Raw genomic sequence first — 12,732 nt, forward strand, 5'->3', positions numbered from 1 at the left:
GTTACTGTGTCTGTGTAGAAAGAAGTAGACATAGGAGACTCCATTTTGTTCCGTACTAAGAAAAATTCTTCTGCCTTGGGATGCTGTTAATCTATAACCTTACCCCCAGCCCCGTGCTCTCTGAAACTTGTGCTGTGTCCACTCAGGGTTAAATGGATTAAGGGCGGTGCAAGACGTGCTTTGTTAAACAAATGCTTGAAGGCAGCATGCACGTTAAGAGTCATCACCACTCCCTAATCTCAAGTACCCAGGAACACAAACAGTGCCGAAGGCTGCAGGGACCCCTGCCTAGGAAAGCCAGGTATTGTCCAAGGTTTCTCCCCATGTGATAGTCTGAAATATGGCCTCCTGGGAAGGGAAAGACCTGACCGTCCCCCAGCCCGACACCCGTAAAGGGTCTGTGCTGAGGAGGATTAGTATAAGAGGAAGGAATGCCTCTTGCAGTTGAGACAAGAAGAAGGCATCTGTCTCCTGCCTGTCCCTGGGCAATGGAATGTCTCGGTATAAAACCCGATTGTATTTTCCATCTACTGAGATAGGGGAAAACCGCCTTAGGGCTGGAGGTGGGACATGCGGGCAGCAATACTGCTCTTTAAGGCATTGAGATGTTTATGTGTATGCATATCTAAAGCACAGCACTTAATTCTTTACCTTGTCTATGATGCAGAGACCTTTGTTCAGGTGTTTATCTGCTGACCTCTCCACTATTATCCTATGACCCTGCCACATCCTCCTCTCTGAGAAACACTCGAGAATGATCAATAAATACTAAGGGAACTCAGAGGCCTGCGGGATCCTCCATATGCTGAACGCTGGTCCCCTGGGCCCCCTTATTTCTTTCTCTATACTTTGTCTCTGTGTCTTTTTCTTTTCCAAGTCTCTCGTTCCACCTAACGAGAAACACCCACAGGTGTGGAGGGGCATCCCACCCCTTCAGCTTTTTGCATTGGATCCCACATGTTCTGTCAGTTTAACAATGAAGGGTGCCATCTTCACAGGGTTTCCATCCAACTTGCCCATGTCCACACCTTTGGCCAGCCCTCTACCCCAGACAGTGTCTGGTGGCAACACAGGCCAGTGATTGCAGTCCCAAGACACCTGTCCCCTTATGTGCCAAGAGCTCAGAAGACACAGGAGGCCATCTGAGTCAGGGACACCAGCTGGATCATTTTCAAGGCATGTCCACACGAGCCCTTCATCTGCAGAGTCTGAGCTGATTAGTCCCAGGTCACTTTTCCTCCAATTTCCCCTCCATGCAGCCCCACTACCACCTTCCACTGATCATTGGCATTCCTGGTGAGTCTCAGCTGTTGATCATCAGTCAGCAACCCACACACATAGCCCAACCTCTATGGAGGTTCCCCAGGGGATAATTCATCAGCTCAAGTAGGCATAAAGACAGGTCCCAGCCCTGGGATGCTGGCAAGGGTGCATAGGACCACTGGAGTGGTCGAGAGAGGTAGCTCACCCAGAATGATGCAGGGAGCCAGCCATACTCTTCCTGACAGAGGGAGGGGAATCTTGAATGAGCATAAGGTGTCCAACATGCTGCTGATGCATTCAGCCAACAGGCCTGCCCATTCAGATCACACAGCCACATCCTGTTGATGATGATAGTGTCCAGATTTCTCAAGCCTATCCCTGTTTGTTGCCGTGTCCTCCTTCACCACTTCCCACTTCTCTCCCTCAGGTCTCTGCCCCCACCGGGCTGAAATCTGGATTCAGAGCTCTCAGTGGCAGCCTGCCTGGGGCTCTGTGGACTTGATTTCACATGTGGTCTCTCTCGTGGACTCTGGTAATTGCTCTTCCCTGCATCCTCCTAATGCCCCTTGCCAGCCGAGGGTGTCCTGTCTGCTCTCCTTCCCCGGCTCCTGACTAAATCCTTTGAAAGCAGAGGAGAAGTTGAAAGGCCCTTTCAACATAAATTTCTACATAAATTTGACTTTGGGCACTGATATTTAGACATCTGCTATAAGAGAGATTTCCAGGAATGGGACAGAACACTCAGAGTACTTCTGCAGGGTGTAGGCATGCTCTGTGTCACAGGGTGAGCAGGCGATTCTAGGCTTCTCTACTGTGTTCTGGGCACAGCCTTTAGCAGAGACCACAGTGACAAGCTAGGCAGCAATCCAAGTTCCAGATTTGGATAGGAGGGAACACTGGGGACAACCAGGGGAAGGGTGCTGTAATGTGGGGAAGTGCTGGCTCTGAACAGAAATGCCAGCTCCTGGGTAGAGTCAGCTCTCAAGGAACCCTGGGGATTGACACAGGAGGTCCCTGGATTAATAAGGTCCACAGGCCACCCTGAAATGGTGTTTGATTCTCATTGTCACTTTCTCTAGGCCTACGACTGCTACCTTGGCCTCAGAGTCCCTATTTTTGTCACCTGAGAGACATGGTACAGTGCTGAGAAGAGAAATGAAGTACTATTCAAGAGGTCGGCCTCAGGCTGGGAGGAGTGGGAACAGCATGGGCTCTACAGGAATTCAGACCGACCAGCAGTCTGGTTCCAGCCCTATTCCTTACTAGCCATGTGATTCTGGGAAATGCCCAAGTCCTGTGAGCCTTGGGTTCTTTATCTGTGAAGCAGGTATGATAAGCCCTGTCCATTAGGACTACTGGAGTGTGTGCAATATAAGTGAAGAACCTGGCTCAGGGCCTGGCATAGTTAGAAGTTTAATGAATGGCAGATGGCTGTTATTTCTAATATTATTTGACCTCAGACCCCACCGCAGTCTTCTCTGGAATTTTTGTCATTGTTATCCAGTACATCTCAGAATATGCAGCTCAGTGGAACATGGAATCCCAAATCAGTCACAAATGTTGCTTCACATATAAAACTCAGTAAATTTTCCCTCTTAGAGGATATATTTTCAACATTTCATGTGCAGGAGTTTCTCCCTGCTGGGTGCTGCTCAAAGTTCATGGAATTTGAGTCAAGTATCAACTCCTTCCCTCTCTCCAAGGTTCTTTTCCATCCAAATCATGATTTTCATTCATTTCATCACCACTCAAAATCTAGCCCTTGCTTAGTGTTGTTCAAATTACACTAAAAATAACCCAATTAAAATGTTTCTCTAATGGAGTCAGCTAACTTCTAGGCATCAATTCATAGGCTTATTTATTATGAGATCCTTATCTCTCAGGAGACCCTTGCATATGATGGGTATCTATCACCTAGTTATTTTTCTTAATTTAATTAGGAGTTCAACTGCACCGAGACAAGAGTGCAGAACACCTTCCATTCCTGCCCCAGGTGGACTCCTCTCTGTTCATCCACCACCCAAAAGGAACTGCTCAGAGCAGTTTTACATCCCAGGATTTTCTCTCTCAACTATGTGAGGCTCTGACCCTGGCACCACCCAGCTTCTTTGGATTCATCTTCACCAGAAGGAACTGCAGTTTCTCAAAGCCCCAAAAGTCCTGGCTCAGAGGATGTACGTGACCACTCTCACCTACAGCCCAATACCCTCACCCCGTCTTACTTTTCTTCTGGGTCTTAGAGGACATCTCGCCACCTTGTTACTTGACTGCAGCCCCTAGACTCTACCACCCTATGGGTAAAGGTGGTTCTGGCTTAACATTTCCACTACAGACCCAGGGCCTTCCACAGACCAGATGCTCAGTGGATGTTTGGGGAAAAAATGCACTAGTGAGCAAAGGTTTCATTTATTACAGTTTAATTTCGACTTAACAAGATCCAGGGATATAACTTTTAATTTTGCAGGATGATAAACTAAAAATAATAAAGAAATAAAAATACTAACACTTAAAATTATTTTCTCTATTTTACTATTTTTTTCATATTTCCAAGAAAATTACTATTCCAGTTCCATGTTATTTTATTACAGATTACAAATATGATGGAAGGGTTCCCAATTTGTTTTACAAAATAGCAAAACTGTTTCTTAAACTGGATAAACAGAAACAAACGTGTGACCTTAGATTCTGAAGCTCATAAACATTCTAGTAAAAGTAACAACATTTTAAAATACCAAGAAGAGGCTGGGTGCAGTGGCTCACACCTGTTATCCCAGCACTTTGGGAGGCTGAGGCGGGCAGATTACCTGAGGTCAGGAGTTTGAGACCGGCCTGGCCAATATGGTGAAACCCCATCTCTACTAAAAAATACAAAATTAGCCGGGTATGGTGGTGCACACCTGTAATCCCAGCTACTCAGGAGACTGAGGCAGGAGAATCGCTTGAACCCAGGAGGCGGAAGTTGCAGTGAGCTGAGACTGCGCCACTGCACTCCTGCCAGAGCAATAGAGTGAGACTTTGTTAAAAAAAAAAAAAAAAGAAGAAGAAGAAAAAGAAAATAAAATACCAAGAAGAAAAGAAAAGAAGTCCCCAGGTTATCCAAAGAGAACAGTAAGACAAAGATGTTATGCACTGTATTTTCCTCAGCCTCAGCCTGGCCCTCCACCACATACATCATTGATTTCCATTCTCATTTGTTTTCATAAATTAAAAAAAACAAAAACAAAAACAAAAACTGACATGTAATTGTAGATATTTATGAGGTACAATTTGATGTTCTGATTCATGTATATGTAGTATAATGATCAAATCAGGTAGTGTATCCATCACCTCATGCATTTATCATTTCTTTTTGGTGACAATATTGAAAAGCCTTCCTTCTAGCTGTTTCGTAATATACAATATCTTAATGTTAACTATAGTCATCCTACTGTGCAATAGAACACTAGAACTTATTCCTCCTATTTAATTGTAATGTAACTACTGCTCTACTCTCTACTTCCATGATACCACCTTTTTTTTTTTTTTTTTTAGATTCCACATATGAGTGAAATCATGTGGTATTTGACTTGCCTTTTAAAACACAGTGAAGAATCTGTCTTACTTTATTCAGGGTAGGAGAAGCTACCTGTAGCGCTAGAACTTGCACTGGCCATGGCAGTAGTATCATCTGTGGTGGCAATTCTGTCCTGGGCTCTCTCTTCCTCATCTTTCAAAGCCTCCTCATACCACAGTGGGAAGGATCTTGGATCACTCCCATTTACCTTGGCCAAAAATTTCAGGAGACTCATCTTCCTAATTTCAGCATGAGCCCTTGGACCCCACAGAAACTCATACCGTGCAGGATCACTGCCAGGCACCTGCCGGTACTCCAGGTAGTTTTCCTGCACCCAATCTTGGGTGAGCAGCTTCCTGGGCTCCCCATAAATGAGGTGCTCCATCCCATCATACAGCCCCATCATATTCAGTGCTTCCCAGATGACCTCCTCAGGGGTGCAGTAGCCCTCTATGAAGATTATGCTTAGGATAAGTATGAGAATGCCAGTCTTGGGCATGCTCTGGACATCACTCAGCATCCCATCATAGGTGAGGCCCAGGGAGGTGACAAGGACAAAGGAGTGGCCAGTGGGATCCACTTCCTTTACATCAATGCCAAAGACCAGCAGCATGCACTCGGAGGCTTCACTAAACAACAAAGGGAAGTGGTCTTCATAATTTTTTATGACACTCTCCAGTATTTCTGCCTTTGTGATCGGCTCCTTCGTTTGATACTTGAAGAGCAGGAACTGCACCAAATCAGTCACCTTTTCATCTATCTCACTTCTGGGTAAAGACTCACTGTCTGGCAGGGCCTGTAGGGTGCTTGGACTCTCCTCCTTTTGGCTGCTGAAGCCCTCATCAGATTGATCTAATGGAAGGGAAGCAACGACCGAGGGGGAGGAGCAGGCTATCTGAGCACTCTGGGGAGGATTTGGTGTCTCATCAGCAGCAGAAACCTCCTCTGGGGTGCTTGGTATTAGAGGATAGCAGGAGGAGGAGGAGGAAGAGGAGGAGGAGGGAAAAGAGGAGCTGGTGGAAGTGGATGACGAAGCATCCTCCTCCACAGCCAGGGGAGCCTGTGCACCCTCGAGGCCCTGTGTCTCACTTTGGGATTGAAGATCTTCTTCAGGCATGCAGCGCTGACGCTTTGGAGCTCGAGGCATGATGACTCTGATCAGGGTAGCAGGTGGGAGTGTGGGCAGGACTTGGGCGATGGGGACCCACAGGCCTGGGGAGAGAGGGAGGGTGTAAGTGGCCACAGCTGAGAACCACACCCTGGAGGTTCTAACAAAGGCCAACTTACAGGTCTTCTCCTTCAGTGCTGCTCTGCGGTGTCCCACAGCTCTTGACCTCTTGCTCTCCCTGTCCCCTGAGAACCTGAAGAAGGAAGTGAGAGATGGCTCCTCAGGATGCAGCCGGCAGAGGCCAAGGCTCCAGGACTGACAGTAGGGTAGGTGGAGCTGATGCAGTGGGGTCCACTTTGTCCTGGAGCAGGTGGGGCCCTTGGTACACATTCAGGGCATGCACCTCACCTTGACTCCTGGCACTGTCTGGGCCCTTTCTGCTCTGTGACCTGAAAACACTGCCTTAGACCAAGGCCTCACCTCACAGTCCCTGGAGCTCCTGAAAGAGGAATTGAGGGGCCCTCAGGGTTCAGGCTGCAAGCACAGCCCCAGCCTCCCAGTGTTGTCAGGAGTGTGGGCTGGACTCTGTGAGTTCCCCACTACCCTGGGGTGGGGAGCCTCTGTGCTCACGTGGGGCTCTCACCTTTCTCCTGGAAAAGCCTGGACCCTGCTCCTTTGCTGGTCTAAGAAACTCTCAGATCAAAAGCTTACATCCCTGATACGAAATAGAAGACATGAGGGGACCCACATCTGGCCACAACTGCGGAGGTCCTCCCAGAAAAGACAGCAAGAGGTGGCCATATTCAGCTGGGTCTATGTGTACTGGGGTGAGGAGCCTGCTTGGTCCTCTTCTTGATGCCTGATACGACCTGGGACCCTCCCTTTGTTGACCTGAGGCCACTTCCTTAAACCAAGGTCCTACCTCCAGGAGACATGGAAAGAGGAAGTGAGGGGAGTCCATCTACCCCCAGTTCCCCATGAATTCCCGTGGCTGACAGAAGGGGTAGGGTGGGGCCGAGTCCTGTGCGTTTGGAGAATGGTGTCCCCTCAGTCCTCACCTTGACTCCTGGCAGGGTCTGGGACCCTCCCTCTGCTGACCCGAGTGCAGCTCCCTTAGACCAACACCTCTCCCTCCCAGAGACCAATGATCCTTTTATAAGACAGGGAGACTCAGCGGACAGCCCTGACTGGGTTCTCCAGAGTGACAGTAGGGTCATGGCAGATTTCTGTGGGGACCCCATCTGTGTTATGGGCTGGGGGTACCCTCAAATTTCCCTCAGGTTCCTTACCTGGACTCTTGTCAGATCCTGCGACCCACTGTGTCTGTAGAAAAGAGGGGTTCCCTGTGTTGACTTGAGTCACCCTCTGAGAGCAAGGTTCTCACCTCCCTGAGATTCCAAAACAAAAGTAAGAAGGAGCCACATCCTGTCATCCCTGTGGGGTGTCCAGGGCTGATATCTCCCCTTTACACCAAAACTCCATTTCCCTGAGGGTTCCTCATCTTCCTGCCTGTGGTAAAATTGAGCTCGCCACTTAGTGCCAATCCTGATCAGGTCCCCTCAGAGCTAAGAACAGGGGACAGCCAGACTCTGTGACATCCCTTCTTTCTGGGCTGCAGGTACCTCCAGTCCTCACTAAGGGGGCACCCCTTGGGTCCTGCAGATTCTGGGACTCCTCCCCCTGTTGACCAAGTGTGGAACCCTGTGATAACTTCTTAGCAACCCTCAGACCAAGGTCCTCACCTCCCTGAGACCCGGCAGGCAGAAGTGGGGAGGGGCACCACACGATCACACCTGCATGGGATTCCCAAAGCTGACAGAAGGAGCAGATATTTGGCGGGGGGGGGGGGCAGGGGAGGGGGACAAGACGGGGACTTCCTTTATTTGGGTGTCCTCCAGGTATTCAGATTTACTCCCGACAGGGCCCAGCCCTTTCCCTCCTGCTGAACAGTGTATGGGTCTTGCACGCCAAAGCCACCATCTCCCTGGGATCCCCGGTGAGAAAGTGGGGGCCACTTCCCTTCCTCACCGTCCTGCCTGGGGTTCCAGAGCTGATAAGAGGGACAGATTTCCTAGTTCTGAGATGCGGGGATCTGCTGAGTCCTCCCTCAGGGCTCTGGGACTCCTCCCTCTGCTGACCTGAGGCTCCACTCCTCAGACCATAGCCCTCTCCTCATTGACACCCCAAAGGCACAGCAAAGACACATCACATGGGCCACCGTGCCTGAAACCACCCAGGGCTGAGGTCCCCACTGATCTGGACTCCAAGGTCCCTTGAGTCCTTTCTCTTCTTCCTCCCCTTGACTCTCGGCTGGGTTGCTCTCCTCTACCACGCCCCGCCACAGACCTGAGTCACCGTCCCTTGGATTCCTGAGGCCGAGTGAAGAGACATCTCGGTCTGAGACAGAGGTGGGGTGGGCACCCTGTCCTGGGATCCCTTCATGCCTCCCTCATTTCCCAGCAGGGCCTGGGCCCTCCCTCTGCTCCCCTGAAGCCGCATTCTTGGTACCAATATCCCCTTCCCTACGTCAGCCTCAGATGCCGAGGTCAGAATTTGCATTCCTGGTCGCCATGACCAGGGCTTCCCAGGGCCGACATCAGGGGCAGAGCCCTCCCTGAGCGTCCCGACATTGATGCTGGCAGAACCTAGGCGCGGCTCCCGCCGAACCAGCCGGGCCCTGGTCACACCAAGCTCTGACTCCCAGAGTCCCCTGCGGCTTAAGCGGCGGGAGAGAGTGGGGGCGGGGGTGGGGGGGTGACAGCCCAGCCTGAGAAGTCTGCCCTCAGGTGGTCCAGAACTGGCAGCAGAGGCAGCGCTGTATTATTTAGGGCTTTCTATCTGGGTTGGGGGCGTCCTCAGTCCTCCCTCAGCCTCTCACCTTGCCTCCTCACAGAGCCTGGGCCCGCTCTCTTCAGCCGATCTCAAGCCCGTCCCTCAGAACGAGAACCTCGCTTCTCTCTGATCCCCGAGGCGAACGTTAGTGGCGTCACATCCGGCCCCCGGGGCTTCCCTGGGTTGACAGCAGGGGCGGAGTGGATTCTGCCGGAACTGGGGTGGGAGTTGGAGTGGGAGTGAGGGTGGGAGTCCGGGTGGGGTGGGGTACGGGTGAGGATGGGGTTGGGGCAGGGGTGGTGGTGAAGATGAGTGTGGGGAGGGGCGTGGAGGTGGGGACTGGGATGGGGATCTTGGGGCTGTGGGTCGTGGTGGGGGTGGGGGTGGGGTCTTTCAGTCATCCCTCAGTGTCTCGACCTTGATGCCTGGAAAAGCCTGGACCCCTGTTTTGTGCTGAGGATGTCTTCTCCCCTTAAACCAGGTCTCTTGACTCGGAGTCTTCCAAGGTGGCAGTGAGGGGAGGGTTGTGGTCGGGGTGACAACATTGCCAGGGTCTTCCAGGGCTGACAAGAGGGGCTCAGCTGGATTCTGTGGCCCCTTTGTGAGGGGTGGGTGGACCCTCGGTCCTCACTCAGGAGGATCTTCCTCCTGGCTCTTGTCTCTTTGATGAAGTGATGGGTGGGAGATGCTCAGTTTCCGTCACCTCTGATCATTTGCCCAGCTGCATCCCTTGCAGAGCATGGGTGCGGGTCCCAGGCCAGATGGTCCCTGGGGAGCTGCAACACCCGTGATTGTAATGACCTATGGGAGAAGACGCACACCTTCCCAACGGGGCTCTTCCCAAGCCACAAGTAGACTTGGCAAACTTTTTGTCCTAAAGGGTATATTTTCTACAAGAAAGAGGCTGAGCATCGGGGTGTGGGGAGGTCCTGCTGTTTTGAGTTTAGCTGACATTTTATAGTCCAATGCAGTGATGTCTGGTTTTCTAACCCTCATTCCTAGTAAAAATATGTGTTTTAAATGTCTGCCAAGTGTATATTGTATACATATATAACATTTCATGAAAGAATACCTACCTTACGCTATGTGGTTCACTGCTTATTCTATTTCTGGTCCATTCTTTATATTCTATTATAATAATTTTTCTCTTTTTTTCTGAGCAAGAAAATTTAATATAAAGAATTATTAACTTGTAGCAGAGGATCAACTAAGACCAGTCGTCACTATGGTGGTTTTAGGTGGTTAGCAGCATAGACTCCGGAGTCATACTCCCTCAATCAACCCCGTCTTTCCTGCTGTCCTGATATCACTCCAGAGCTACTGGCATCGTGGTATGAAGTGTTGCCTCAGATTGTGCAATAAAGCAGGGCCAGAAATTCAAATATTTCTTCCTACTCGTCCTCTTATTTGCCGTCTATGCAGGCTGCGGACCTCCGCAAATGCACTGTTGTCCTCCACTCCCCCTACTCCAAACACAAGGTCCAGTTCAAAATTCTGCAGTCTACTTAGGGTTCTATCATGTTTTGCTGTGTAGAATTTGTTGAGTGTTGATAATGTTTTTTCCCTTCTCCCCTCCAGGATTGATTCTGGAGTGTAAGTCAGCAATATGAACTTGATGCTCATTTTGGCCTAAAGGTAAGGCACTAATTCTGTAAATAATTTAAGGAAAATTCACGCCTTTAAAATATTCTGCTCTCCATTAATGGATATGGTATAATGCTTTATTTATTTGGGACTTCTTTCACCTGAATCTATCAGCAAACTTTGACAGTTGACTCCAGTAAGATCCTGCTCATTTTTGTTAGGATTATCTTTAAGGTAATTTTAGGAGTTTTTTGCTGTTTTTAATGGGATATTTTCTATTGTATGTTCTATTTACTGTTTTTTTATGACCAGTTTCTTGATTTTGCTATAATGAGCTTCCATAAAACATTTTTCTTCTGAAGTCTTTTATTCATTTAAATATTCCACATGCTTATTCCTTTGACTATTCGTTAAAGATAACATTGTCTCCAAACATCTCTCTTTTCAAAATTCATGCATCTTATTTAGTTTGATACCCATAGCTCTGGCTATGTGTTTCAGTGAAGTTTTGAACAGTAGAGAAGGTAGCATACATTTTTGTCTTGTTCCTGGCTTTTATGGAAATTCTTATAACATTTCACATTTAAGTGCGTTTGCTATAGATTTTAAGTAATGCAAGTTCTATTCTAATGTTAGTTTACTTTTTTTTTTTTTTTTACCATTATCTTGTGTTAAACTTCTTTGAAATGCTTTTTATGTAGCCATTGACATAATCAAGTGTTTTTTCTCCTCTAATTTGTTTACAGGGAATTACAATTAAAAGCATTTTCTAATGTTAAATCGTAATTTTTATTCCTTGGACAGAGCTTGTTTGTTCAGTTAATATACTGCTATGTTGAATATGCTATTAAATTATTTAGAATATTTGCTGCTATGTGAGAGAGCTTGGCTCAAGCATTCTTTTCACTGGTTGCTCTCATCTGGTATTTGAATCAAAGAGTGCTGGCCTGGCAAAATGAGTTGAATAATTACCCATCTTTTTGTATGCTTTGGAAGAGTTTACATAAGATGGTAATTTGTTTCTCCATGATCATTTGGTATAACTGGCCTCCCAAACTGCCTTATCCTGGAACATTTGGCAGTGGCTTGAGTTTTGAATACTGTACAGTTTCAGTTTGTATTGTTTGATTAAACCTGTAAGTGATCAATTTCACTTAGGATTTCACATTTAATGGCATGATATTTACAATAAAAAGTTTTTATTACAGATATTCTCAACATATACGACAGTAAAGAGAATAGTATAATGAACCAATATACCAGACACTTAGCATCAACAATTTTCAATACATTGTCCAATCTGGTTCTAATTTTACTCTTACCTACTTCCATCTCTTGCTACCGTAATGATTTGAGGCATATCCCAGACATCATATCATTTTGTTTCTAATTATTTCATATGCTTTTATAAAAGATAAGAACTCTTTTGTGAAACATAAATTCAATGTAATTATATTTCCTAACAATTTAAATGAGTAATCATCAAATGCCCAGATAATTTCCATATTTACCTGGCAGACATATACTTTAAAAATTAGTTTCTTTGAATCAGTGTTTAAATACGATCTAATCAGTGAAATTATTGGTTATATCACTTAGTCTTTTTTAATCTATAATTTCTCTGACTATTAATCTTTTTTTCCTTGCAACTTAAAACAAGACAAAACAAAAAAAAAACAGGTCTTGTATTTTGTCTAGTTTCCCATAGTATGGATTTTGCTCAATGCAGCACTTGTGGTGTCCCTTAAGAAGTTTTTCAGACCTTACTTTCTGACACTACAAAATGCTCCAGGCTCATTTTATATGCAGTTCTCCCTCAGTATCCCTGGGGGATTGGTTTCAGGAACTTCCATGGTATCAGAAAATCTCATGTACCCCATAAAATATACATTTACTTTGTACCCACAAAACTTTTTTTAAAAGGACCTCCCATGAACACCAGAATTTGCGGGTGCTCAATCTTTTATACAAAATGGTATAACATTTGCATATAACTTGTGCACATCCTTTCATATACTTTAAGTTATCTCTAGATTACTTATAATACCTAATATGATGTAAATGCAATGTAAAAAAAGTTGTTACTCTGTATTGTTTAGGGCATAAGGACAAGAAAATAAAAGTCTGTACATGTTATGAACAGATCCAGTTTTTTTTGCGTATTTTTGATCTTCGGATTTTTAAATCCATGGATGTGGAATCCACAGAGGGGCAACTGTCTTTCATGCCCCAGTCTCAGAATCAGCCATTTCTCCAAGGAGCCCTAATTATTTTTACTAGATGATGGTTTTAGAAACTCACATCTTAGTGCTAGGTGGGCTTGTTGCTACTGGGGGAGTTGTTACTTATAGCCTTTCTCAGTTCACAGAGCAATGAAATATATATGTGTGTC

General features: G+C 46.8%; 1 protein-coding gene across 4 annotated transcripts; it reads right to left on the minus strand.

Annotated features, from left to right (window-relative positions):
- Window positions 1-3,663: 3,663 nt before the first annotated feature.
- Window positions 3,664-8,905, minus strand: MAGEA10 (MAGE family member A10). Of its 4 annotated transcripts, XM_016947566.3 has the most exons (5): window positions 8,803-8,905; window positions 7,214-7,312; window positions 6,333-6,423; window positions 6,104-6,177; window positions 3,664-6,028 (listed from the first exon to the last, which is right to left on the minus strand). In XM_016947566.3, exon 5 carries the CDS (start codon window positions 5,961-5,963, stop codon window positions 4,866-4,868), a length of 1,098 nt encoding a protein of 365 aa, XP_016803055.1. In that variant the 5' UTR covers window positions 5,964-6,028; window positions 6,104-6,177; window positions 6,333-6,423; window positions 7,214-7,312; window positions 8,803-8,905; the 3' UTR covers window positions 3,664-4,865. The 4 variants fall into 4 exon arrangements, with proteins under 4 accessions (XP_016803055.1, XP_016803054.1, XP_054532391.1 ...); XM_016947565.2 differs by lacking the exon at window positions 6,333-6,423; XM_054676416.1 differs by lacking the exon at window positions 6,333-6,423 and having other exon boundaries at window positions 3,667-6,028; window positions 7,214-7,247; window positions 8,803-8,890.
- Window positions 8,906-12,732: the final 3,827 nt, after the last annotated feature.

The sequence above is a fragment of the Pan troglodytes genome, chromosome X (assembly GCF_028858775.2).
Source record: "Pan troglodytes isolate AG18354 chromosome X, NHGRI_mPanTro3-v2.0_pri, whole genome shotgun sequence".
NCBI lineage: Eukaryota > Metazoa > Chordata > Mammalia > Primates > Hominidae > Pan > Pan troglodytes.